Consider the following 27527-nt stretch of genomic DNA (forward strand, 5'->3'; position numbering starts at 1 on the left):
GCTATTCTGTAGGATTTCATGATTTCTTTCATTGCACTCTTGTCTTATGTGCTTATTTTAAAGATCAGAGCAATCTCATAAAACTCATTCAGCATGTCATAAGAGGAGAGCAGTACAATCAGCAAAAAAAAACAAGGCTCATTGAAAATAGCTGCATCCTTCATCTTTATTAAAGCAGATACAGACGACACCAGGGTACACCACTGAATCAGCACTTTCCATAAGCACACATATATTTGACATATTTAGTATATACGTGGAGCTTCAGAGCAATCATACTTTTTATTTTAAAATTTGTTGTTAAAATATGTTTTCTTTTATTTAAAAATCTATGAGACCTGTGACCTATGCGACATGTGACCTGAAAATCATTTGACTAGGGTTTTTACAGTCTTCGGTTTTAACCCTCAAGACATCACTTGTCATTCCCAACCCTGTTCCTGGAGATCTACTGTCCTGTAGGTTTTCACTCCAACCCAGACAATGCACACCTCATTTAACAGCTAAAGATGTAGGCCTAATTAAGCTGCTCATTAGTAGAATCAGGATTTTGTGCCAACCTAATCATTTAATTAACTCCATCATATCGCAATCTGACATTTGCCACAGACTGCAAGTGCATCCTAAAGGTTTTACTGCGCACAAGTACAGGAGTGGAGTAGTGTAATTTACAGAGCCGTCAGAAAACTATAACTAAGGTAATTTGTTGTAACAAAAACCAACACACAGACCGGCCCTCCAGGACCAGAGTTGTGCATCCCTGCTTTAGACCAGATCTACCATCCTGTAGGGTTACATTTCAACCCTAATTTGGCTCACTTGTTTCCACTAATTAGCTGCTCAATAAGATCTTTAGCAATTGAATGAGGGGTGCTTAGCTCGGGTTGGAGTGAAAACCTATGAGATGGTAGATTTACAGGAACAGGGTTGGGGACCACTGCTGTAAACCAGGGATACTTAAATTTGGCTAGACTGTCTTCATAACTGACTCCCAGGTAAAAGGAGGATGGAAAACCAGCAGTTCTTGACCCTTGAGGACTGTGATTTTAGTAACAGGGCTGGGGTGCAAAAGGCTTTTGGCCAACAAACACTGTAAATTGCACTTTCTGCACTTTCACAGTAAAAAACATAAATGTCCTCTCCATTCAACGAAAAAGCAATAATTATGAAAGCATAATAACAGCACAGTGAATTTCGTTTTCAGTTCGCATTCACTAAACTTACTTTAATTCCCCCTGACGGATTTTTCCGTTACGTAATTTTTTATAGCACATAACAAACACAGCAGTTTGCTGACCCGGTGTTTACTTAATTAGATAATGGTAAATACATTTTAGCGGTGATCCTAGACCTGGCGATGTTCCCTATTCGAACTGCCCTCAGTGCAGAACATTTCACTATCTGTGCATTGCACATGGCGAGGGGCGGTACCGCACATGAACTCCTGATGCTCATACGCGAATGCAGTAGTTTACTGTTCGGCAGTATTTCAATATTTATATAGCATTTTGTAACAACAAATTAATTCGTCTTTTGGACTGGACTACGGCACGTACATTACCAATAGGTCCCAATGGTCCGAATAAAACCAAAGCTAGGTCCCTTTAAGGAAGCTCCGAGCTATTGCTCTACAACGGACCAATAGAGGAACGGCATTCGATAATATCCCACCAATCAATGTTGTCTATGTTGCTTGGTCCTTCCTCTGTGCTGGTGCCCCTAGAGTGCTGTACTGCAGTAACTGTTGAACTGTCAAAATATCCGCCTTAAAACGCAAATTTTGTCCTATTCATTAACCATGTTTTCTTGGATGTGCATCGTCGAGGTTAGCCGAAACATCGCTGTCATCTTCATCTAGCGGCAGGTAAGAAACTGGAATTTGTTTTCAACAATCTGCACTCTGTAGCGAGTTTGCCATCCACCGATGATGTGTCCCGTCAGTGTCCCCACTAACCAGCTGTGCACCCGTACGATATAGATCGAGAAAGCTAGCGTTGGAAAGATAGCTAATAACTGTCGTTATCATGCTAATTAGGAAATATCTGCAAACTGAAACGGGGTCTGTCATTATTCCCAGAAAGAGTAGCTAGCTTGCTTTGATATACATTTGGATTCAATTAGTGGCACACAAGCTAGCTAGCTGGATACCTTACTTGTGTTAATATTAGCTAATGTTAGCTGCAGTGGGCGGTAGGGTGGTAGCAGCTAAATTAGCTTTCAAAGTGCTTAGCTAGCTGTAGTTTTGCAACATTACGACCGTTGGCATGGACCGAATCCTTGGCTAGCAAACGCAGCTTTTTTGCAAAGTTTTCTCGTCATAGGGATAACGATAGCTGCTGTGGTCGCTAGATATTTGCTCAGCTGTTTGCAGCATATGCAAATGGATTTCTCTGCAAAGATAGTTATTTCTTAAAGGGATATCAGTAGGTCGGGCAAGTAAAAATAGCTCTGAGCACACAGCTGTCAAGGTGAGTTTATGACAGCAAATTGGTGCGAGTATATTGGTGGAATTACATTTGGGTCATTCCAGGGGGAAAATAGTTTTAACCTTGACCGCTCAGATCTTTTTGATATTTGACACCTATAATGTAACCTTTGAGCAACGACCATTGGTGTACTTTTGAGGGGAAGAAAAAAAAAACACAAATCATCATTAGAAAATTATGGACAAAATGTCCACTTTGGCCTACCCACCTCTGCTTTCAAGACCTGCAGTTTGACCCCCGTAAATGACCAAAACACTATTGGTCGCATAGCAAAGACTTACTCTCCAACATGGATAATGTTTGAATACTTTGACTTAATTCTTTACGTGAATTAAGGGTTAAAATGAATTGTTTAATGATCTCAAAACTACTTTTTAAAAATAAGCTCATTTTTTCATGTTGTTTTAGAAAGATCTGAGATACGAGGTTTAAAAATGATTATTTTTCTACCAGTCATTTCCCAGCGCTGTGGCATAGGCATACTATTTTGTTAACTAACTAGGGGGTAGTAGTAATATTCTTTGCTCTCTGCTCTGTAATAGTCTAAAGGTTTTGTGTGGAGATACGTATGTCTGACCATCACTTCATTTTCTCCTGGAATCTAACCTCAACATTCCAGCTGTTGTTGTAACCGTGTCAATCTGCTTAGTGCAGGCAGCAATTCGTTTTGTGCAAAAGTACAGATATGTATGAACCAATTTCTGTTTGCCATACTGAAAATAAATTTAACCTGCTGATTTGTTTAGCAGTTTTGCTTTTAGTTTATTTCTTTTTCTTTGCTGTGAGCTGTGTTTGGGTAGCATGTGAAGAAGAAGTGTGTCTCTCACCCTAAAAGCGTGAGTTGACAACCCTGATATTAAAATGATGTTGCCTATTTTGGTCACTTGTGAAACGCATTAAGTATTTAGAAATGTTTAGTCGACCCACCTGATTTGCTAACAAGCCAAGCAGTGGTCCTCCTGAAGTGATGAAATACATAAAAATTTAATTCAGATTGTCAAATGTGACAACTTTTTTTTAACACTTTTTGGTGAACTGACCTGGTCTGGTCTGCTATGATACATTGTGTAGTTGTTAGCCCCCGTAGCTAACACAGGACACGGGTCTTCATGTCTGTTTCAGACTTGATTTGCCCATATCCTGCTCTGTTGTCCTGATGTGGTCATGACTCAGTGCATGATGTCAGTGCAGTGCGGGAGTTGTCCGTTCTTCGTACACACCAAAACAGCGGTTGGCAGGGAGGGACAGAGAGTTTAATGCGAATGAGTTTGTCTCATCACGCCTCCACGCTCCTTCCCCCTGGTTGATTGGGCACCTGTAGTCTGAATGCATCAGTTGCACATTAAGTGTATTCCAACATAGCTACTGTACAGCTCGGCAGCTCTGTGTAGTGAATATGTTGAATCCAATATGTTGTAAGAAGTTGGATTTTCTGCTAAATGGATATTTAACATATATGTTTAAATGTATGTTTATGTAGGTTGAGTCACGCTGTTTCCTGTCTCCCACCAGGTTCCCTCGACAATTATGGAGGCTTAAATCTGAGTGGTGTTGTGGGGGAGAGGGCCCTTTCCCTCTGGCTGGAAGGACTTAGTGGAGGAATCCACGGAAAGCAGTTGGAAGTTTTGCCTTTTCTATGAAAGAGTAAGAAGAAGAAGCCGAAGAAATAATAAGAAAGTATTTTTTGAAAACAGAGAGAATATATATTTGTAAAGATTTTGTATCCGTTACCTTTCGCAATACTGCTTAATGTGCCAAATGTGCATGCCCCTTGTGTGGGTATGGCTGCTGTCATGGTGGATTGATCTGCCCTGAGAAGGGCCTGGGGGTCGCTAGGGTGCGGTGGAACCCCAACACAAGCACATTCCTAGCACCCCAACTCTCACCACGGACAGTCTGCCTCTACACTGTGGAGCTTTTTTGTTTTCGACAACATCATTATAATTATAGTCGGTATCATTATTTTTTATTAATATCAAAGGAATCCTGAGCCATTCACATTGTTTGTTTTGTCTCTTAGCGGTACATATTTAAAAATATTATTGCAGTAAATATTGCAGTTCTGAAGAGGTGAAGGTCTCTGCTTGGTTTGGAGCGGGGCTGGGGGTTGCTCGTAGCGAGTGGGGCGGTTAACGTTTTCAGCCGGTGTGTGAGGGCCGTCGCGCGGGGCCCGACGGGGCCAGGATGAGCTCGGCGACCCCCGACTGCACCCCGAGGTGCCGCTCCCTGGCGCACGCGGACGAGGTGCTGGCGGCGCTGACCGCCGGGCCCGAGGGCCGGCTCAGGGCCTTCCTGCTGGGCCACTGCCACAACTGGGCCACGCTGCGGGACCGGCACGGGCGCACGGCGCTGCACCTGGCCGCCTCGCTGGGCCGGCGCGCCCTCCTGGAGTGGCTGCTGGAGAGCAAGAGTGGTGCCGACCTGCTGCTCAAGGACCGGGAGTCCGGCTGGACTGCCGCGCACCGCAGCGCCTTCTACGGCCACCTCCACTGCCTGGTGGCCGTCGTCAAGGTAACGGACATCCCAACGGGGACAGCCAGTGACACAGGCAGCGTTGGCTTGCCCGGATCTGGTGCTGAACTCGGGATTCTCAGAATTCTTTATGATGAGATATTGTGTCTAATAGGACCACCCTCTGATTGGGGATTAACTGTTGACCCAGTCATCTAGCACCCCCAATAGGCTAAAATGGAGTGACAGTTTAACATGCTATTACATATGTAAAGCATCTTGAAAATGGGATGTCCTGTACTATCGATTTATTACATTAAATTACATTTATTTGGCTTTTTTTCAAAGTGACATACAATAAGATCCACATAGGAGATGTGTAGTATGTAATGTAAATTCTCATTAAATTGAAATAATCATTGTTACCACAGATATGTAAACCAGACATTTTTGTTAACCTGGTTTTTTTTATTACAGTCAAAACTATGTCATTTATATTGCATATGTTCCATATGAAAATATAGGTAAAACTCTTATGAGTACAACCCTGAGGCATCATCTCAGACTCAGACCCAGTTTTGGAAGAGTTCTGTTTTCTGCATCTTACACTTTTTGGTTTTGTTTCTTATTTGGTGGGTTACGCTCTTTTAGTCAGTTACAACAAAGTTACAGAATAAATGATACTCTAGCATAGCCAGTTAACCGGGCTGATACATTCACCTGAGAAGATATGGTATATAAGATGAAGCTGCTTGTTGTGCCAGAAAACGTTCAGGCCTGTTGCGTCTCTTCCAGCGAGGGGGATGCCTCACCACCCAGGACAGAGAGGGCCTCACCGCGCTGGACCTCACCATGAAAGACAGGCCAACACACGTGGTTTTCCGTAACTCGGGTGAGGGCTGTTTAACACTGAGGCACACTGTGCACGATCCAGACATCGTCAGGTTAAACTGTTATTGACTGATGCAGAGACCCATAAAGTCTTGGAAAGCTAGTTACAGCTCAGGTTAATGAAGGCTGAACACTGGCAAGTGATGCAAGCAAGATTCCCATGTGATTTACAGCTGAGCTCAGGGTCAGCTGTGGTGGCAGGTGAATTTAGATGCAGGCTGCATTGTTGTGAATGTGGATTCTGTTCCTCCTGTAGACCCTACGGAGGTCTATACTTGGGGCAACAACACCAACTTCAGCCTGGGCCATGGGAATCAGGAGAGCCGTCACCACCCGGAGATAGTGGACGTGTTCGCCAGGACGGGCGTCTATATCAAACAGGTACTCCACCGATCCTGTCCTGTCCGCGTCGTCTCTTGGTGAACACGTGCTGTGAGGGAAAACCTGACTGTGCTTGGGTGGTTCCTTCATGTAGATTCCACTGCTGTGTGAAAGAAAACTGAACTTAATAAGAACAGCATCACTGACCAAGCACAGGTCTTTCTACATGTCAGTGGAATGTTGTGACTGTTTTATTGTGATTAATTTCAGGATTAAACCTCATTTGTTAATGGACCATTTTTTCTTGCTATGCTCCGTACTAATATTAATAGTAATAAACACTAACCATATCCATTCAAAATGAGAAAGATAGAGGCTGGCTGATTATAAATAGAAATGATGAAAATATTATGTGACTACTGATTTATGCAGTAAAACTGCTGTACCTTAGTGCCCCACTTGCAGTGATGAGTATGAAAGCAGCAGGATGAGCTGCTTCATTGTAACTAGATGATGGACGGGTAACAGCGTGTGTTTGGTGGGGACCACCCACAATAGCCTCATAACCCCCGCTGTGGGGGAGCTGGTACCTTGTCCAGAGGAAGCGCGGGGGGTCAGGCTCCTGTCCGGCCTCTTCTGGGTGACCCCTTTGGGTCACTGCCAGCATGTGGGGATCTTGTTTCACCAACCCTGACCTCAGTCCATGTTCCACATCCCAGTCTTCTTGCTCTGCTGCTGTCTGCCAGGTCTGATGGCTTGAGTATTAATTGGTAACGACAAATGGCTTTCTTTTACTGTGTGGGAATACCTGGGCCATCTTATGCACTGCTGCACTGTTGCCGGTGATCTGCCAGGCTGTGGAAGAGAGTTTGAGCATTAACATTTCCTTTTAATCAGGTTAAAACACACAGTGAGCTGAGGGCAGACAGCCAGCTTATGCATTCCCTGATCTGTGTGTGCGCGCGTGCGTGTGTGTGTGTGCATGCATGCGTGTGTGCGTGTGTACATATGTGCGTACATGGGTGCGTATATATGTGCGTGCGTGTGTGTGTATGTGTGCGTGTGCTCTTGTGCATGTGTGTGTGTGTGTGTGTGTTTGTGCATGTGGGTTCGTGACTTGCATTGTGCTTTCTCACAGATGTGTGTCTCAGGTATGTATGTTTATTTTTTAGGTGGTGCTGTGTAAATTCCACTCGGTGTTCCTATCTCAGAATGGGAGGGTGTTTACCTGTGGACATGGACAAGGGGGTCGACTAGGACATGGAGATGAACAGACATATATGGCAAGACTTTCTCCACATATTACTCACCTGTGTTTGCTTATCTTTACCCAAGTCTGTCTCCCCTGTGTCTACCTGTACTGTATTCTACTTAACTTAACTTAATTTAACTTAACTTAACTTAATTACTGTGTGTGTGTGTGTGTGCGTGTGTGTGTGTGTGTGTGTGTGTAGGTGCCACGGATGGTAGAGAGCCTCCATCACTGCTCTCAAGTGGCTGCAGCAAAGGATCACACTGTGGTACTGACGGAGGAGGGCTATGTATACACCTTCGGTCTCAACACCTTCCATCAGCTGGGCCTGGTCCCGCCTCCAGCCTCCGCCCACCAGCCAAAACAGGCAAGACTGTCTCCGCCATCGTGTGTGTGTGTGTGTGTGTGTGTGTGTTTGTGTGTGTGAAACCGACCGAGAGAGAGAGCGAGAGAGCCAAGCATTGGGAGTGCTATTTGTGGTAGACTGGACATTGAATGATCTTTGTTTGTTAAATGGGACGACAGGTATCATCCAAGTGTCTGAAAGGGAGGACTGTTATTGGTGTAGCAGCAGGAAGGTTCCACACGGTCCTGTGGACTCGAGAGGCGGTTTATACCATGGGCCTGAATGGGGGCCAGCTGGGTAAGCCACGCCCACATTTTACAGTTCCTTGACACACCCAACAGTATTGGATGGTATCCTGTTTTAGTCATCCCTGCATTGAGGGCTCACAAAAATCATAGCAATTGAACTCCTTTTACTTTCTTGGTCAGTCTCTTGAAATACTGCTCCAGAAGCTCTTTCCTACATTTCCCAGATATACCTGTGCTCATCTACCTTCTGCTGGGAGTGGACTATAAAGTTAGTGATTGAGGCACACACAATCGATGGCGTGTCATTCCGCTGCCTGTAATCCATGGGTTTGGCGATACAGATTGTGAACGTGTCCTTTTGTTCTCAAGTTTAAGTCCCTTTAAGTCACACCCTGACACACCTGCAGTGAACTCATGCTCATTCCACTTGGGAGGGAGGAGACACACAAACTGAGACAAAAATTTTATTACTGCAATGCATGAAAGTTTGTAAACACAATGTGTATTCATCTTTAACCAGTAAGATGAATAGATTATGTCTTCAGAGTAAGACCTATACTTATGAATTTCGAAGTAAAATAAAAAATAACATTTAACTCACAACATTTATGAGATTTAATTTGCAGTCTAGTTCTCTTGGTTGCTTATGTGTGTGTAAATGTGTGTGTGCCCATGCGCATGTGTGTGTATGTGCAGGCTACCTCCAGGATCCAAATGGAGTGAGGTGTGTGACCGCGCCTCGTCAGGTGTCTGCCCTTCACCACAAGGAAGTGACCATCGCCATGGCAGCCGCCAGCAACGGGGCCACTGTTTGTGTGACGGAGAAGGGAGATGTTTACCTGCTGACCGACTACCAGTGTAAGAAGCTAGCATCTAGGTGAGCCCCTCCCTCCCTGAGAGCATCCCACAGAGCATTTAAATCTCTCCCTCTGTCTCTGTCTCTCTCTCTCTCTCGGTCTCCCTCTCTGTATCAGGCAGCTCAACCTCTGATACACAGCCTGTTTCTCCCCCTCTGAGCAGGCAGCTGAACATTAAAAAGGTGGTGGTGGGCGGAGGTAGCCTGGATCACCGCGTGGCCCCTCAGGTGCTGAACGAAGCAGGTGGGGAGAAGGTGTCTATTCTGGCCCTGGACCAGGCTGGAAGGGTAGGTTTGTGTGTGTGGGTCCTTTTCCCTGAACAGTGCTGTAGCCTTGTGCATTCTGGTTCAGTTCTCCTAGGTGTTGTGTAGTTGTGTGTTAGTCTTTCTCAGGTTTTGTGCAATCATGTGTTCATCCTATCAGGTGTACTGTAGTCCTGTGTTCATCTCTGTCTGGTGTTCTGTAGTCATGTGTTCATCTCTCTCAGGTGTTCAGCTGGAAGGCCACAGGCAGCTCAGTGAAGCAGTGCAGGTGGGCGTATGGGCGGCAGGTGTTCATGTCGGACATCGCGCTCAGCAAGAATCACATGATGTTTGTCACCCAGGAGGGGGAGGGGTTCAGTGGCCAATGGCTGTCTGAACAAAAGAAGGGCGGAGACAAGAAAGGTGAGGGGGCGTGGCTCCTCTGTTTTTTTTCATTTTTAAAGATGGACTTCAGGGAAAATGTAAATTTTTTGGTTGGGAAGTTAAATTCTCACATCTTTGAATTGGACATTAACATTAATCCTAAAATACACTTGAAAGTACAATAGATTTTGGTTTAAAGACAGAAATTCTAGCCCTCGGAAGGATCAAAATGTACTACATTTCTGAGACTTAGTGGCATACTGGATGTAGGTATGAACACATTATATATTCATAGTGTTTATTCACAATTACAAGCATAAATATCTTTTCAATACGGTGTCAGAACTTCTTTTCGTTTACGCAGCAGTATCTGGTTGCTTGTACTGATGGAATAGTTCCAACTGAAAATAATTAATAACGTAATTTAAGAGAACAGTTTGGCAATATAAACAGATATAACCTCTGGAGGCATAGCATTGCTGTACGTGGTACTTTAAAGTTACTGTACTTGAAGTGAATTTTCTTGCTTAAATCACAAACTCTCCTTATACACAAAAACTGTCTGGGCCTATTGATGTTTTTGGGGGCCAAAAATAAATCACAGCAGCTGGTTTGATGGAGTTGCTAGAACGTCACACAGTAGAAGAGCTGTGCCGAAGGCTGACGGCTAAGGTGGAATTCACTAGTCTCTATTTCACGCGTCAGTAGGAAAGCAAGGCCCAATGGAGATATGTGGAGATGAGAATGATGAACAATACATTGGTATAATGATTGTCAATTTGACTGCAAGAAGAAAGCTAATGTTGGCTGTCCTCAGTTCTGAGGGGAACATTGATTCTCAATTAATGCCCTGTCACAACTTGTTTCCGGCGATGTTGTCACTGCTGACAACACCAGTTTTTCTTTTTAAATGAGAGAGGAGGAAATTAAAAGGTAGAGGACCTCCCAAGAAGACACACCCAACTTTTCAACTATTTCAGTATTTATAATATGAACACCGTGTGGTATTAACCTTGAATCACCCTCTTTTACACTGAACTGTAGGATTTTTATTTTGTTTGTCAATATAGTCAGTAGCCACTGGAGCTCCTCTTTAATACCTGAGTGTTTCTGTGAGCTTGTGAATATGCACATGTTGTTAGGTGCTTTTGTGCGTCTATGCAGAAATGTGTGTTTGTGTGTTTGTGTCTGGGTTGTGGAACCTGAATTTGTCCTGTATTGCTTGGTCAGACACAGGAAGTGGGGTGGAGCTAGCTGCTCACTCTGAGGTCAGCGCTGCCTATGAGCGAATCCGCCTGGAGAGGCTGCCCTATGTCCACAGAGCTGTCAGCATCACCACGGACTCTAAGGGACGCAACTTTGGGGTTCTGCAGTCTGACCCCAAAGCCAGGTACTGACTAGTCTCTGGTACAAATTTGAGCCTCCTGGTTCTATGCCTGTTGAACAAATATGCCTTTTCTTGGCTTGGCACACTGTAATACATGAATTAGACATGGCCAGTCAGTGTTCAGCTTATGGGCATTTCAATTATGAAAAGTAGTCAGAAGTTTTTTGAATGTGGAAATATGTCAGTGACATGTCAAGGCTGACAGGGCTGTCTAGCTAGTTTGCTTACCAGGCTGTTTAGCTAGTTTCCTAACCAAGTTGTCAAGCTTGTTGGCTAATTTCCTATTTGGGCTGGCACAACAAGTGCACTTTGCACAACCTTGGCAGAAGGAATCAAGTTATATAAGATTTTTGAGTGTTACTTTTGAGAGATATAAAATATTCTTATTAACGATGGCCATTCAGCTATTTCTTTTTTATTAGGTGAAAATGGGAACATATCTCCTCATGGAGTTCCCAATTTCATCCATATGTCAGTCATGTCATGTTAAGCTGGTGACTTAAAGCTGCCATTCCCATCTCAACCCGCCCCCTCCCCCCCCCAGTCTGTTTGAGGTACCCAGCGTTTCCCCTTCCTCCTTCTCCCAACACTTCCTGAACCTGCTGACCTCGGCCGAGGAGACGGACAGCATCCATGATGTCACTCTGCAGGCCGGGAGCCGAGCCTTCCCCGCCCACAAGTACATCCTGTCCATGCGCTCCGAGTTCTTCCGCAAGCAGCTGTACCCGTCCTCTGAGCCGGGTGGGGCTGACGAGGAGGAGGAGGAAGACGGGGTGAGGAGGAGCAGCGACGCGTCCGGCTGTGACCTCCTGGTCCTGGAGAAGGTCCCGGCAGACATGCTGGAGCAGGTGCTGCGGTACATCTACACGGACTCCTGCGAGCTGCTGGTCCACGGGTTCCGCCCCAGCCTCCCTCCGTCTGCTCCCGCCCCCCAGGACACGCCCCGGGGCCTGAGCCTGCCAGACACCTTGCGGGGTCGCGCTGCCCTGGAGGTGTACCGTTCCTTGCCCCAGTCGCAGAGCAACAAAAGCAGCAAGACCAGCAAGAAGAACAAAGGGGGTGGGGCCAGTGAGGGCGGGGCCAACCCCGTGAAGACTCTACAGGGCGTGGCCAAGAAACTGGGAATGGGCAGTCTGTGTGCACGGTAAAGACAATGTCCTGTGAAAGGACCATATTTTTACATAACATAACATAATGACAAGAACAGGCCATTCAGCCCAACAATGCTCACCATTTTCCTACCTGAATTGTGCTTAGCACTTGGTTTACCTACGAACAAGATAATTTAATAATTAACAGATGCTCACTACTGTAAAATATTGGTGTTAGAGCTGGGACTCGTGAGCTTTAATCTCAAAACCCTCTAACATGACCACCCTATGGTTTGAGCCATTATCCAATAGAATAGTTAACCTTGTGACAAGTTGTCTTTATCCAATCCCTGCTACACTGAAGCATGTCTAAATAATATCATTATATCATAAATCTATTCTAGACATTTGTCTATTTATTACACGTTTATATATTTCATGATTACATTATAACCCAGGATGTGTAAACAAGGTTAATTTTTATCTTAATCAATGTTTTTAAAGTCTAAAATATGTAATTTGTGAAATGCTAAAATATAAACAAATTATTCTTAAATTACCTGACCTCTTTAGTGAATTTTTTTGCTGCCAGGCTGGTTTAGTATCTCACCTGGACAACTCTGTCTTTCAGACTGGATGGTGTCAGGTATGAAAATGGGAAAATCAACGTCATTCACAAGAAGACTGGAAGTAAACCCAAATTTCAGCAAAAAAAGTGGTACGTGTTCATTTATTTTCAATATTTAATCATTTTTATTATGGCCTGGTAAAGAGTAATTAGGGGTGGGATATTTTATGATTTTCATAAATGGTTACAAGCCAATTCGTCCTTCGCTTACTGGAGTACTCATTTTTAATTTTCATTTTTTATTTGTGTGCCTAAACCCCTTTTAGAACAGCAAACCCATTTAAAGTTGTCAAAGAGCTTTTTCTCCAGCGTGGGCTTGTTTGTTTGACAATGTTCTTTGATGAGAAAAAAGCTATAAGTGGGCTATATACAATTTTTTAAGATGCAAATAAATAAATAAAAAATTTTAATTCAATTTTTCCAGTTACGTTTTTTTCTAAACATTTCTAGAACATTTTTCTAATCCTCAGTTGAGGCATTTCTCTTCACACAACTGTTGATTGACAGATACCGCATGTTGTCATCCTGTGTGACATGTCAGCACACAAGCATGTGCAGTATGTAGGGGAAAAGCCATTCATGCTGTTTTAACGCCCAGTAAAAATGCCATGTAAATAACAGACTGCATTGCCCCACCTTCAGCTCCTACCTTTGTGATGTCACTCTGAAGTCTGAAGATGGGAAGGAGTTTGCGTGCCACAAGTGTGTGCTTTGTGCTAGACTGGGTGAGTTTCTTCTGTATTTAAAATGTAAATATTAAAAATGGTTGTATTTTAAGTATTACATTACTTAATGTAAAGACCACTTTCTCCACATGTGAATTATATGAGGTAATTATATGAGATATTTAGATTGCATTTTTCTTTCTTACTTTGAGTGTGTAGAGTTGGCTTAATGAAGCAATTGTTCCCTTGTGTGAAATGTAACCTAGATCATCCAGGTTACTAGACCCAGTTTTGTTAAACACTATAGCACACTGTATTATTGAGCTTTAAAGTGTAAAGCTGATATATGTATGTTTATTGTGTTGCTCACAGAATACTTCAACAGCATGCTGGGAAACAGCTGGATTGAGGTGAGTCTGCCCTCAAAGTCATGCAGAGCAAGTGTACTGATTGGAGCATGATGATGCAACATTAGTGTTCTCAGCCGGGCTTGTGCTCTGCCTGTCACTCAGTGGGGCTGCTGTGCGTGAGGGCCTGTTTGGTGTGTGTCTGTCCCCTGCAGGCCACAAGCTGTACTGCACTGGAGATGCCCACCAGTGCTGCCATCCTGCAGGTCATTCTGGACTATGTGTACACCGACGAGTCGGCCACTGTCAAAGGTGACGTCATACATTACATTTTGCTAACACTCTTATAAAGAGCAACTTTACAAACCATACAAAAGTGCATTCACAAGGGTCAACAGTACAGTGGTACTACAGAAAAGGATAATTAACACTCTTTGAGCCAGACACAGATTCATGGTTATGGATATGTTTGTACATGCACAGACATTAGCGTTTATATACTATTGCCTTCAGAGCAGCACTTCAGTACAGGAGACACAGGACTGCGTTCTCTAACAGTGGCAATGTGCTAAGTGCTGCCTCTCTCCTCCCACCCTGCAGAGTGTGAGAACGTGGAGTTTGTCTGCAACGTGCTGGTGGTGGCAGACCAGCTCCTCATCACCCGCCTTAAAGAGATGTGTGAGGTGGCCATCACCGAGAACTGTGCGTACCTTTCTGTCCTTTTCACAGTGGCTCCATTTCAGCTTGCTTAATTGGCCTCATGGTAATACATTATTTTTGCTGAAGCACAATAAATAAGGCTGCAAAACGTCTGAAATAATAAGTGGAACTTCAGTACACAAATAGGCTATGAGACAACGTGACTGTATGAGTCATATCCACATATAGGGCTCACAGTATGCTATCCTGTGGTGCAGTGTGTTTTTACCAAAAAAAGGTATGTGCCATTTTCAAAACAAGCTTTACTGAATGAACACCTGGGTTTAAAAAGCTTCAGTGTTTAATATGCGTAGCCTAATGAAGTGATTTACCAGTCATCATTGTTTTTATGAAGCCATATTAATCTCTCCCATGGCACAGTACACCAGACCTGCCAACCTTAGGAAAATATTTTGAGTACCACAATAGTCAGTGTAATGCTTAGTTCACATGCTTTCGCACCACTTCGCTTTGCACGCACACACAAGCCTTTCTTCATAATTCTAGTTTTGACTGTTGAAGTGATCAGGCAAAATTGTATAATTTGACCTGATTCTAAAATATCACTTGCACTGCACTGGGCTATATTACGATACACTTGCAAGTCAGAAGTTTGAGTATACCTGCTTAAAACAAATTTTTCATGATTAATATTTCATTATATGATATGTATGCTTATACAAACTGATAACCATCAGTTAAGTGAATTGCATTCAATTATTTAATAAAAATGGAAATAATTTATTTTGTATATTGTAACATGTTTTCATTTTCAAGTATTTACAGAAACTTATGTTGTAATGTAAAAAAAAAACTTATGTTGCGATGTAAAACACTGTCAATTATGAATAAAACCAAGTTTCTGTTCATGATTTCCATTTTTATTTAATAATTAAATAAATAATTAAATAAATTAAATAATTGAATCAGCTTATATAGGCACACATCATATAAGACTAATGAAAAAAAAAGTATTCAGTTGAAAAATTATCTAGGAATGTAGGCCTTTGTAACTAGAGGTTTAGCTAAATTATTACCTGAAGCTCCTTGGTGGCTAATGTCAAAATCATAATTGCACAATGTGAAAAACGGACGTTTTGAGGGGCGGAGGCACGGCCATTGCTCCTGATATTTTGCGAGGAACTTCTGGGGGGCATGGACTCGCTTCTTTTAAGTCGGTCTGCTGCTCTCTCTCTCTCTCTCCTTGTTAGTATCCTCGTACTCTGACATCATGATTATTTTCTAACTGCAAGGCTGGTCGGGTGACTGGCTGCAATAATAGGAATTATTTGCCACGTTAGCAGTCTGTAGTCAAACACCTTTGCAATGGTCACTTTGCTCCAACAGAGCGTGCGCGATTCAAAGTTTGAACACGGAGTCTCCGTAGCGTTTGAGTTACTGCAGCTAAATTACTCCATCAGTTATTCGCACGTCTCCTAACGAGGCTAAATCGTATGCGAGCTACTGCTACGGCTAACTATATACACAAATTTATCTCATTACGATATACCCCGTGAAATGCATCATCTCGTAAAGTTACCGAACATGTTTTAACGTTTTATATGTTAACATTACTTGTTGATTATTACTCCCCACTTCCCATTTTACCTCAGCAATGCGGGGAGGGGTTACAGAACCACAAGCACACGGTCGTAGCATCTGGTTCAATCCGAGGGATGTAGTTTAAATACCGAATAAATGTACGGTATTGTTTTGTATTATTCGATTGTAATATATTATTATGTAATATATATATATATATATATATATTGCGTAGTTTCAGCTGGCATTTCGTACCTGCGTATTTTGACCAAGAATTGCGTGGTTGGTACACAAAATGCGTGCAGGTTGGCAGGTCTGGTATGCTCCTGCAAAACCTCAGTTGCACCAGAGGGGAGGCAAGTGCATAGAAGGTGGATAAACCGGTAAAAATGAAAATAAGCTTGGCAGACCATGCAGTTTCTAAATGTGAATATGCAAAATTTAATTAATTCCTCAAAACATTTTGTTCCCATTTTCTCATTTTAACGGCATGGTGAACAATGACAGTCACATCTGGTGAGGAGGTCCAGTAGTCCTCGCTTGCTCTAAGAGAGTGTGTGTGCACGTGAAGTTAATGCACTGCACTCCCATAAAGGTTTCCACCTCGCCGGGCTGCCATGCTCGATTAGAATTTAAAAATTAAAACGGGTGCATTGGATAATCTGGTTGGTCTCTTACTGTATGTAGGGGGTGGTTATGCAGGAGTTTATTGTAATCTAATTTCATAATACATGATACAAGGCCACATTTCATATCACAGGTGAATTGCATTGCAAAATTCAATACAAAAATATTTCGTCTCATGTCAAGTAGTAAATCTACAAGATAAAATGAATAAATGATTACCGGATAATAAATTGGCGGAATAGGCATTCTACATTTACAGATAAAGGAACAAAAATATCCAAGTTGTTCTTCTCATAAAAAATCCTATGGTGCTCTATGTATGTCTATGTATGCTGTCGTCTGCCTCAGTAGTGGCCTGTGTTGTGTGATGTCATAGAAAGGAGTGATGCTGTGATGTGATTTGATGAGTGTGAGATCTGCAATATTATTGGCTCTCACAGTGACTCTGAAGAATGCTGCGGAGCTGCTGGAGTTTGCTGTAATGTACAACGCAGAGCAGCTCAAGCTGTCCTGCCACCAATTCATCTCACTTAACATCGCCGCCCTGCTGGAATCACGGTAAGCGTGTGCCCTGAACAGAACTTTGGTGATGTGCATGTGCACCGATTATTAAAAACACTGCATGTCTGAACCTAAGATCTTCATTTGAACCCTACCTCTCAATGTGTCCGTCTGTCTGTCTTTGTCTTCTGCTTCCAGAGCTCTGGATGTTCTGAGTGACGATGTACTTCTGGAGCTGTCCACTGCTTACAGGAGCATGGTGAGTCGTCATCCTTCTCCAGACTTACAATTGTAAGTATAAACCAATCACAAAGAGCCAACTGAACAAGTCACAAAACTCAAACTGTGATTTTGCCTCTGCTGTAACTGACCTGTGTTCCCTTCAGATCCCTGCTATGCAGAAGCGTGTGATCACCCCCTCTCCCGATGCCCCTGATCTCAGTGCCTATCAGGACAAAGACTGGGACTCCACAATTAGCACTCAAACCGACAAAGAGCTGGACTCCATCAGCAGGTACTGCTACACATATACCCAGCATTACACTAGGGGCAGGCTATCTCATTTCCTTGCTAAGGATACAGACCCCTGAAGGAACAGGAGAGAATTTAGATATAATACACTGTCTATGGCCTGCCTGCACTGCAAAAAAAAACAAAAAAAACATCAGTCTTAACAAGTATTTAAGTCTTATATTTAGGGGTCCAAGCAGCGAAGCTGGTGGAACCCTATTGTATCTGTTAGGATTATTATTAGGGGTCCAAGCAGCGAAGCTGCTTAACAGAAGAAACGGTTCGGTATTAGAATTTTTCGACGTTCGGTAGTTTCGTGTCAAATGTAAAAGCCAGGGAAATGTGTCTCCCGCATTACTGATTGAAAGGATGAAAAGTGTAATTTGTCAGAATATTTGCAAGATGGCAGTAGCAACTAAGGTTGCCAAGTGAGGTGATGTGCGCTTGCGCACTCACTCCTTGATACAGCGTAAGCTTCGACTCAGTTCACTTCAATAGCAATAGGTGTTCTAATATGGAAATATTTTATTATAGGAAGATGCTGTATTGTTATTAAAATATGCTGTTTTTAGATCTATTTAAAGGTGAAAAACATGTTTAAAGATTATTTAGTTTACAACTGTTTAATTTTTGAAATATATTTAATATATTTTTCTATTGTTTAGTGTTGTACACTATAGGCCTATGCTTATTAATATGTTGAACAGGCTTCAACTTAAAGGTTGTTAATAAACCAGGTTTTTAATAAACCGTGAATTCAAAAATGAGGTCAACCCTTGTGGACATTACGTTTCTGATCTATTAAGGTAATTTCAGTATCGTTAGGTACCGAGTATTGAATCAATATCATTTCAGTATTGAGTATTGTGATACTAAACCTGGCGTCGGTATCAAAGTCAAAATTTTGGTATCGTGACAACACTAGTGTGACGCCTTTTTTAGTTGCGGCATGGAATCGCTGCAGCTCTACATACACGCCGGGCCATCTAAGTGTTACAACATGCCATCTAAGTGTTACGACATAGTAAAGGCCTTTATGGGAAGCGGCCAGGGCACATCCATGGCGACGCAACTAAGTCATCCGACAGCTTCTCTTAGCACAAATTTGGCCATTAATCATCAATATTTTACTAGGTCAGACACATATTCCAATCTATTGCTCACCATGATATTCAGTAGATATGTTGGGTGAAGGTATATGATCATGAGGACAAAGCCATTTTAGAATCGCTCCATAGGGGGCGCAATAGTGCCAATGCTTGGACCCCTCCCAACGCCGCTTGCGGCTTTAATTAGACATAAAATCTTATTTCTGTTACTCTTTTACTGAATGAGACAAAAGATGTCTCCAATGAGGTGAGACAGTTTGACTCGTTTCAAGAGAATTTGACTTATCAAGCATTAAATAACTTAAAACAAGTTCATATTTTCTGTGTGAGGGGGAAAAAATAAGATTTTAAGTCTCATCAGATTAAAACACTTAAAACAGACCATTTTTTAAAAATAATTTGCACACACATTCTTACTCTTCCTCTTCCTCTCAGGGAAACACTGCTGAAGAAAGCAAAGATCAAAGCTAAACGGAAACCACGGCGACGTTCTGACAGCTCAGGGGGGTACAATCTGTCTGACATCATCCAGAGCCCGCCCCCTTCAGGTAGCCATGTCCACTTCATCATGACTAGCCCTCACCTGAACCTCTGACACACTAGGGTCACACCACTCACCTGTCTAACACGTCACACACCTTATTTAACACACGTAGACACACACACACACGTCATACCTCTCCCCTGTGTGTGTGTGTGTGTGCGCAGAGCTGGCAAAGGCAGGGAAGACTGGCTCCATGGAGTCCTTGCAGGAGATGTTGACGTCAGACTCTGAGGGGAGCTACGCTGGAGTGGGGAGCCCCAGAGACCTTCACTCCCCTGTGTTCCAAGAGACTGCGGAGGTACCCCACACACATAGGCACACATGCACGCATGCACACACACACATACACCCATGCACACACACACACACACACACACACACACAAACATCAATCTTCAATCAAAATGCAAGACACATACCATTCATCGTTCTTTGGGAAAGGAAAAAAAATGAAATTCCTCCTGTTTTCTCCCTTTCATTGCAATTAATAGCTGCAGAAATCTTTGGCATTGCACCATCAAATAATGGTCTGGATGAACTAGACAATGTCTGGTACCAGTATGGCAAGTCTGTTCATCAATGGCCTTGTAAACTGAGTTTGCACAGGTTTAGTTCTAGCATGCTAGCCTATGGGACCCTGCAATGCTCATCACTTTTCACATCCCCAATGCATAATAAAAATGTGATACTCAACACAATGAGATCTCTTTATTAGTATTTTCAATACATTTTACAAATCATTTATTTTGTTGTGTTATTCCCTACAGTGGTGATAAGCCTGTAATAGACCATCTGTCGTAATGGCAGCTCTGATACTGTCTCTGCTATTACAGCTAGCATAGCTGGCTAACATCAAAACATGGCAAGATTGCTGCCTAAGCCGGTAAGGAATAATCATGAACAGGCCAACCAATCAACATCGCAGAGTTTCGATGCTGGTGGAAATGTTTTGAAAATGACATCATTTCACAAGCATTAATTGTCAGTCAGTATATAATTACTGTATCGGTATGATGACCAGCAGGTTGTGTAAGAGTCACAACAGTAGTCCAGTGACCCATAAATACTTTAAATATATAGTGATGAACATTTTATGACGTTTAACTCCATTTTGATCCAGTCATGCTTGTCTGTTTAGCAATGCCCCTGATACTCAGAGCATGATACTTCTCTCGTTATCAGTTTCCTTGCCATTATACCAACACACCGTTATACACACACACACACACACACATGCACACTCTTGCACATAGTTATTCCCACAGAGACACTCACACACACATGCACACTCTTACACACACACATACACACACACACACACACACACATATGCACACTCTTAGACACACACACGCATACTCATAGCTGTACTCACCTGTCTTACTGCTCCAGAATGGCAGTGTTATCACTGTTAGACGCAGGGTCTGGGTCACAGTATGGTGCTTCTGCTTCTTACAGCTGGAGGAGAAATCTCACATGCTGAACCTGAGGAGCCCACCCAAAACCCCTCCTGCATTGAACAGACCACCCACTCTTCCCAAGAGCTCTGCCCCTCAGCCCATCCCCCAGCCTCATGCACCGTGAGTAGGGTCAGAGGTCCGGGGTCCTGCATGCCCCCACGCAATGCTGAGTGTAGACTAACCAGACGGTCAGCGCCATCTTTGTGCTTTCAATCTTGAAATGGAGAAGTCTCTACTGTTGTAGCTGCTGAAACATTCCAATTTAAATCATCTTGTAAATACCCCTGATTGGACATGGCCTGTGACTCTACTGGAGTGGTTGACTTATTACCAAGCTTACTATTGAGGTGCATTGACCACCCTTGTCTTACTTAGTATTTACTGGTAGTGGAGTAAGCTAATTAAATCAGTCAATGCGCCTTACCTGGTTTGTTAGGGCTTTGGGTGACCCCTGTTTCAGGGTGATGGGACCCCAATGCACTCCCTGTGGTTTGTACTGTCCCAGGGACAGCCTGTCTGTGCAGCCTTCTGTCACAGCAGGGCAGTCTCCTGAGTGATTGAGTTTTTCTCTTACTCCTCCCCCAGTGCGGTTCCTCCACCTCCAGTGCTGCTCCTCAGGTCCATCATGGAGACGGAGGCAAGCTTGCAGAGTCTGGGAGCCACACCCAAAAGCCCTGTATCGTAAGTGCCTTTGTTCTGTCTGCAGCAGTTCCTTCAGACTGTGGATGAACAGACGTGTGTTTGTGATCTTTAGTTAGATACAGTGTAGTCATTCTTAATGAATAGTGCATTTCCACATTGGCGTTCCTGACCTCAAAGCCCGTAACTCTAAATGACTCCGACCCTCCCTCTTGATTGACAGCAGCAGCAAGCCCTCCCCATTTCCGGCCAAACTCTCCCAGAAGCAGAGGAAGATGCTCGCCATGGCGACCAAGGAGGGTGGGGCAGAGGGTGTCACAGCAAAGTCGCCCCCTGTGCTCACTCCGTCCAAGAATGGGAAGGCGTGGTGGGTTTTAGCAAAGTTGTCTCAATATAATGAGTGCACTGACGGATAGACAGAATGAGGCAGATGTCAGTTGTACAGGGTATCTAATCTTTACGTAGAGCCCTGCAACGTAGCATGCTTGCGTATTGCTGACATTTGGGTATGTTACTTATTTGTTTCCAGGGCAACGCAACTTCCGTCTCCCACAACCTCCCAGTCATTCCGGGACCTCCTTGAGGAGGAAGAGAGGCGGGTCAGACCTGCTGAAGCAACTGTGGTTGGCCTAGGCAAAACCTCTGTAGCACCTCTGACTGGTGCAGCGAGTCCGATTTCTGCCACTCGGAAGGTGACATTTAAGCATGCTGAAGTGAACAGCCCCGAAAAACCAGCTGGGTAAGGAGACCAGGGAGACACACATGCCCTCAAATGTAGAGATGATGCACAGATAGTTCACCTCAATTTAATTATTGTCATGTAAGTGTCACAGCCTTTTAACTATACTGTTCATACTTTCTGGATAGTGCTTTGCGTGCACTGTGGTTTAATTTTCCTTGTTTTAATTTCATTTGTAATTATTATCACAGAACACACAAAATGCAAAAGCTTAGAATCCTCACAGAGTGGGTGAGTGTGTAGCTGCAGACCGGAGGGCTTCTACACTCTAAAGATAAATGTATGTTTTTTTTACATTATAATAATTATTAAAGCACATAATAATTACGTATGTGGAACAAACAGAAATGCACAGACATTTTCACCACCATCGTCTTCAGTGTGCCGTTAGTCAGAAGACTGATCAGAATGTCTGTGGCTTTGTGCACCAGGAAGATTTCTCTGCAGTTTGAAGTCTGGTGAGCCTGATGGTTAACCTTTAAAGCCCTGACTGTTTACCCACTAAATCACATTCAAAACATTTTGTTCTAGAGAAACGGCTTCATCCGACCGCTGTGCTTTTATTGTTGTTTTTGTCTCGGTGTAATGACTGTTTTCCTGTCCTCTCACCGCCTGTGCAGTTCATATCCTGTCCTCCAGGTGGCTCTGTTGGGCTCTTTTATTTCTGCTCTGAATGTGCCGTAGGGCGCCAGTAGAAAATGCTTGTTGTCCAGTTTCTTTGGAGAAATAAGCGGCAGGAAATGCTCAGTGGTAACTGCTGGCAGATTAAGCAGTTGAAGCACTGGTCTGTGCCATTTTCACTTATTTTTATGACATCCATTTGAACACATAGTGAACACTGTTAACAGTGGCGCCTCTGTGCATTTATCTACAACCCTTATCTCGCTACGATGTCACATTGCGATCTGAAGACTCCTTTGCAAGTGAGACCTAACCACAGCAAAGCAACCGCAGCAGAACGGAGGAGCTCAGAGTAAAAGCCTCCAAAACAGATAAGATGGTTATAAAGACACACAGGATCAGCGGACATAATTCCACTGAAGCAAATGTATGCAGTGAGAATAAGCCACTATTAATAGTATCAGCAGTGAGTGACAACGTTCAGTAGCTTCAGTCTGAAATGTGACAGCGGTGTTAAAGGAACCTGTGTGCAGATTAAATAGCCTGTCTGTAATGGTCTGGGGAAGGAGTTCCCTTGTGTTTTAATCTCCAGACCCCTTAAAATGGCCTCCCTTCAGGATTCCTTAGATTTCGGGTATTTAATTCTGTCTCTCTTCTTCCTTCAGTTTCCGCTGCCTGTTTACGTGGCACGTTGCCACAACCTTTCTGCGCAAGCTTATCATTTTGCAAACTTCAAAACTGCGTGAGACACGACTCACAAAATAATAGTTCTGTATCGGGTGGGCCTGCAGTTCCACATAAAGATGTCATTGCAGATGTGACCACCATTTAATGAGGTGTTATTGTAGGTGGCGTAATATTTTAATAAGGTGTTATTGGAGATAAGGTAATGTTTTAATATGGCGTTATTGTATATTGTGCAGAATGATTTTCTCTCCGCCCTGTCTGCTTGGAGATTGAGCCAGTTTTATCAGATTGGTTTTTTGATAAGTTGTATGTGCAGTGTTGGCGACGCAAGCCTGATCGGTGTGGTATGGTGTGTAAAAGCAGCGCTTTAGCCCCTGGGGGGAGAAGAGGAGTGGGGTGAGAATGAGATGAGTGTTTTGTGTGAAAGTGAGAGGGTGTATGTGTAAATAAGGAATATGGTTTGTAAATTTAAATGTTTTCATGTTACGAGTCTGGGTTAAATAGCTGAAATTATTATTTAATGTACACAGTCCTAAGGCTTACATGAGCGGACTGGTTCACACATCCTGTAGTCTGTTGAGTAAATGCTGAACACCCAGGTAACACTTTCATTTACAGATCCTAGTCAACTGCCTCAGTGCTGGAGGGCATGCACCCGCACATACACACATACTTATTACATGTTTATTACATACAAGTATGCCAGGGTTTATTTCATTTGCACATTTACTCATAAATGAAGAAAATTAAAGAAAATAATAACTTCAAAACTTTGTGAAGATGTTCACGCGAATCTAGTAATGCTTGTTGCAGGATCTTGTTGGATTAATATTATGCAATCATCATGGCAACATGAGAATATTGATGTCAATATGATTGAACATACAGTGTAGCAGTAGTGAAGTCACAAAGAAAATGAAGGAAAATGCTCTCAAACCATGGTCTTCCTAGCATAATGTACCGTGCAACCATACAATGGGCCTAGTAAAATTTATGATAAATAGCCCTAAATACACCTAGTTCAAACTGAGAAAATAATGTTTGGCTGCTCTTGTAAATGGAAATGAACGGAGATCAATAAAATGGTTAGGGAGTTCTCATGGGAAGTGTAATGAATAGGAAATGAGAAGTGTACCCGACCGGGTCCAATTTTGTTCCGTATATTGCAGACGTCTTTTGGGAAAATGCTTGTGAATCCCCCTGCCTGACTTCATGTTCCTTTTACTCACTAGGCCCTGGGTGCTGGGAGCAGTGGGCAGTCCCCCCACGGGCTCCATGGTAACCTTCGCTTCCATCATAGAGGAGGAGAGGCAGCAGGAGGCGGCACTGATCCGGAGCAGAGAGAAACCCCTAGCACTGATCCAGGTAACTCACCTGTCACTGTTAGCGCCAATCTGTAATGCTCACCTGCAGCACTAACCCTTAACAGTCACCTGTAACATGCACCAATACACTCACGTGTCACTCTGTCCCTTAACACTCACTCCTGGGCTGAGTGATGTTGCACTAGTGAGGAAAGTTATGGAGAAAAAAGTGCTTATTTTAATAAAGGTGTTAATCATATATATATATATATATATATATATATATATAAAATATTCAATAAAAGTCTTCTAATAGAGTTTCTGAAAGATATGCTGTCAGGACAAGTGAGGAAGGAAATTGCGAAAATGGTAAAAACGGAAAACAACGGAACTGGAAAAAATAGCGGTAATCACAGGAATGTATGTATTAAAGTTGCCTTATGTTGTTGAAAGCAGGGCTAAGCACTATCAAAAGATGTATGGTTTTAGCCTTTTTATTAAGAGATCAAACATGAATATATTAGGACATAATCTAGCTCAGCTATTGAATACCTCTAAAAACATGGATGTTCTGCTTCTAATAACAGAGGTGATATTTTTAGACATGTAATTGTTAAATCCAGCCACTTGTAATCTCCACCTTCTGGCAAAATATTCTCCATGTAACAAAACCAAATTGCGCTGCATTGCTTACCGCTTAGAACTGGGACTGCTTCCAAAAAATTTTGATTTCAGTTGTCAGGTGATCAACAACCATTATCTCCTGTATATAGCAATTAAGATTCTCAATCAATGATTTAATTTAAATATCAGAGATTGCATTCAGACTTTGCATTCTGTCACGCTGGATCTCTGACTCCCAATAATTCTGATGTGCTGTGTCCTCAAATAATAAAGCAATAAATCTTTCAAACTGAAAGAACTGGAGGACACACCAGGTTTGTATACACACAATATAGAAGACCTTCAGCGTGACTAATTGCCCAAGGATGTTCATTTTGTTTCAGAAGGGGAGGGCAGACAGAGAGAGCAGACAGCATTCCTGTGGTCACACAGAGCAAGTTTGCCAGATAAGATTATATTTTCTGCTCCTCCAAGGTGATAATCTAAAAGTTAGATATCCGACTGCACAATTTCAGCATATGTCCCCAAGTGCACTTGCTATGGGACACTTTGTTGCCAAATGTGTTGTCTTTTACCACATCCAGGTTAAATATGGCTCAGTTTGTCCCAGGAAGTATGTCTTAGTTGTGACCAAGCAGAAGCAACTCAGGTTCCCAAATAAGAAAATACATTTTTGGAGGTTGTGAAGGATAGAAGGAAAGGGTAGGGTGTAATAAAAGCTCTTCTCTCTATCTATCCTTCTTTCTATCCCCCTATCTCTTTCCTGCTGTTTCTCTCAAGCTGCAGTCTTGAAGAATGCAGTTGCAAGTGGGTAATAAAGGCTATATGTCAGACTGATAAAGAAGGAACTGTGATGAAAGGTGGATATTGTATTTTCATGATCTCTCTGTCCCCCCCCCCCCCCCCCACTCTCTATCTCTCTCTCAGATCGAAGAGAGAGCTATCCAGGACCTTCTACTGCATTACAGGGCTGCCAACAACCCAGAGGAGTTCATTGTGGTAGAGAGGGCCTCCCAGGGCCCCGTTGCTACCCCCAGATGGAATAAACACTGAGACCGTGTTCCTGCAACGTAACTGTGCAGCCTATCAGAGCACACTTTCATTATTACCCTCTAAGATGACCCTCAGTACCTCGACGTCTTTAGTTTAGCAAAACTGCTCTGATTCGTCTTTACTCCTCACTTCCTGTGTTTTACCCATCCGTTCCTCCCTCTGTTGACAAATTAATGGGTTTTATTGCCTGTAACTGGAAAATTCTCTCTCCAAAAGGGTCCGATGACACTTTGGGGTAGGGGAGGCTGGGGGTGGGGGTTCTTGGGGACAGTGCGGGTTGATGGGTGTGAGGAGCTGCCAAAGATGATGCTGAGAAGGGGGGGGGTAGTCTGTCAGAGGAAACTTTAGTCTGGCTGGTGTTACCCAGCAGCCTTTTTGTTAGCTTTATGGTGGATGGGGACAGCGTGTGGATGCATGGTGCAAGTTGAAATGCTGCTGAGCGACTGTGCTTGACAGCCTGACAGACTGTCACTGCCAGAGAAGCCCACAAGCTCCTCAAGCCTGAGTCTGACTTCTGAGCTTGGCTGGAAAACGCACAATATACATGCTAAGATACACTATATGTTCTATATATCCACTTTACTTTCTAGAATGTATTGATATACATATAGGATTCTAATAAAAAATATAGCCTTGGCAGGGCATACGCTTCAGAAACATGTGTGCATTTGTGCGTGCGTATAACAGGGAGAGCATGGGAATTGAAGTGAGATATTGTCTATTGGTTCGTCACCTTTTGTGTGCGGTCTGACTAGATTCCTATCAGCGCAGCCTTTAAAACAGAACTGATGATCTCAGCAACCCCTGCCTCTTATCTCTCTCTTACTCACTGACACATTCACACGCACATACACACACACACATACTTGCACTCACAGGCATGTACATCCATGTGTGGGTACACACAGATTGAAATACACTCACATGCACATCTACCTGTATATACAGTACACATACTGCAACCCCAGGTCCACAGTCCGAGACTTGTGTGCACGCACACACAGACACACATACACACACACACACACATGTATACACACACACACATGCACGTACAACTCCTCTGGAAGTGGCTCGCTCAGCTGACAGTGCTCATTGTGTATTTGAAGTGTTGAGTGGGCGGCTTGGTTGCTCCAGTGTTACCAAGTTCAGAATACATCTTGAGAACTTTGTCTGAGACGTAGCTTGAGCTGATTAGTGCAAAGGCAGGCAATAAACCCTTCTGTGCAATGATGTCTGCTTCCTGTCCCCTGTCTTGTGTCTCATCGTAGA

General features: G+C 43.2%; 1 protein-coding gene across 2 annotated transcripts; it reads left to right on the forward strand.

The window, feature by feature from the left end:
• Window positions 1-1564: 1564 nt before the first annotated feature.
• On the forward strand, window positions 1565-27488 carry ibtk (inhibitor of Bruton agammaglobulinemia tyrosine kinase). 2 transcript variants are annotated; one of them, XM_035421489.1, is made up of 28 exons: window positions 1565-1864; window positions 3999-4997; window positions 5733-5829; window positions 6085-6209; window positions 7322-7432; window positions 7604-7768; window positions 7927-8044; window positions 8692-8872; window positions 9016-9139; window positions 9340-9517; window positions 10709-10868; window positions 11410-12009; window positions 12588-12674; window positions 13227-13309; window positions 13622-13659; window positions 13812-13908; window positions 14197-14298; window positions 16905-17022; window positions 17164-17224; window positions 17352-17479; window positions 19020-19132; window positions 19293-19426; window positions 20587-20708; window positions 21174-21269; window positions 21454-21594; window positions 21757-21966; window positions 24507-24639; window positions 26130-27488. In XM_035421489.1, exons 2-28 carry the CDS (start codon window positions 4671-4673, stop codon window positions 26253-26255), a joined length of 3975 nt encoding a protein of 1324 aa, XP_035277380.1. In that variant the 5' UTR covers window positions 1565-1864; window positions 3999-4670; the 3' UTR covers window positions 26256-27488. The 2 variants fall into 2 exon arrangements, with proteins under 2 accessions (XP_035277380.1, XP_035277371.1); XM_035421480.1 differs by having other exon boundaries at window positions 1567-1864; window positions 21451-21594.
• Window positions 27489-27527: the final 39 nt, after the last annotated feature.

This window comes from Anguilla anguilla, chromosome 1 (assembly GCF_013347855.1).
Source record: "Anguilla anguilla isolate fAngAng1 chromosome 1, fAngAng1.pri, whole genome shotgun sequence".
Taxonomy (NCBI): domain Eukaryota; kingdom Metazoa; phylum Chordata; class Actinopteri; order Anguilliformes; family Anguillidae; genus Anguilla; species Anguilla anguilla.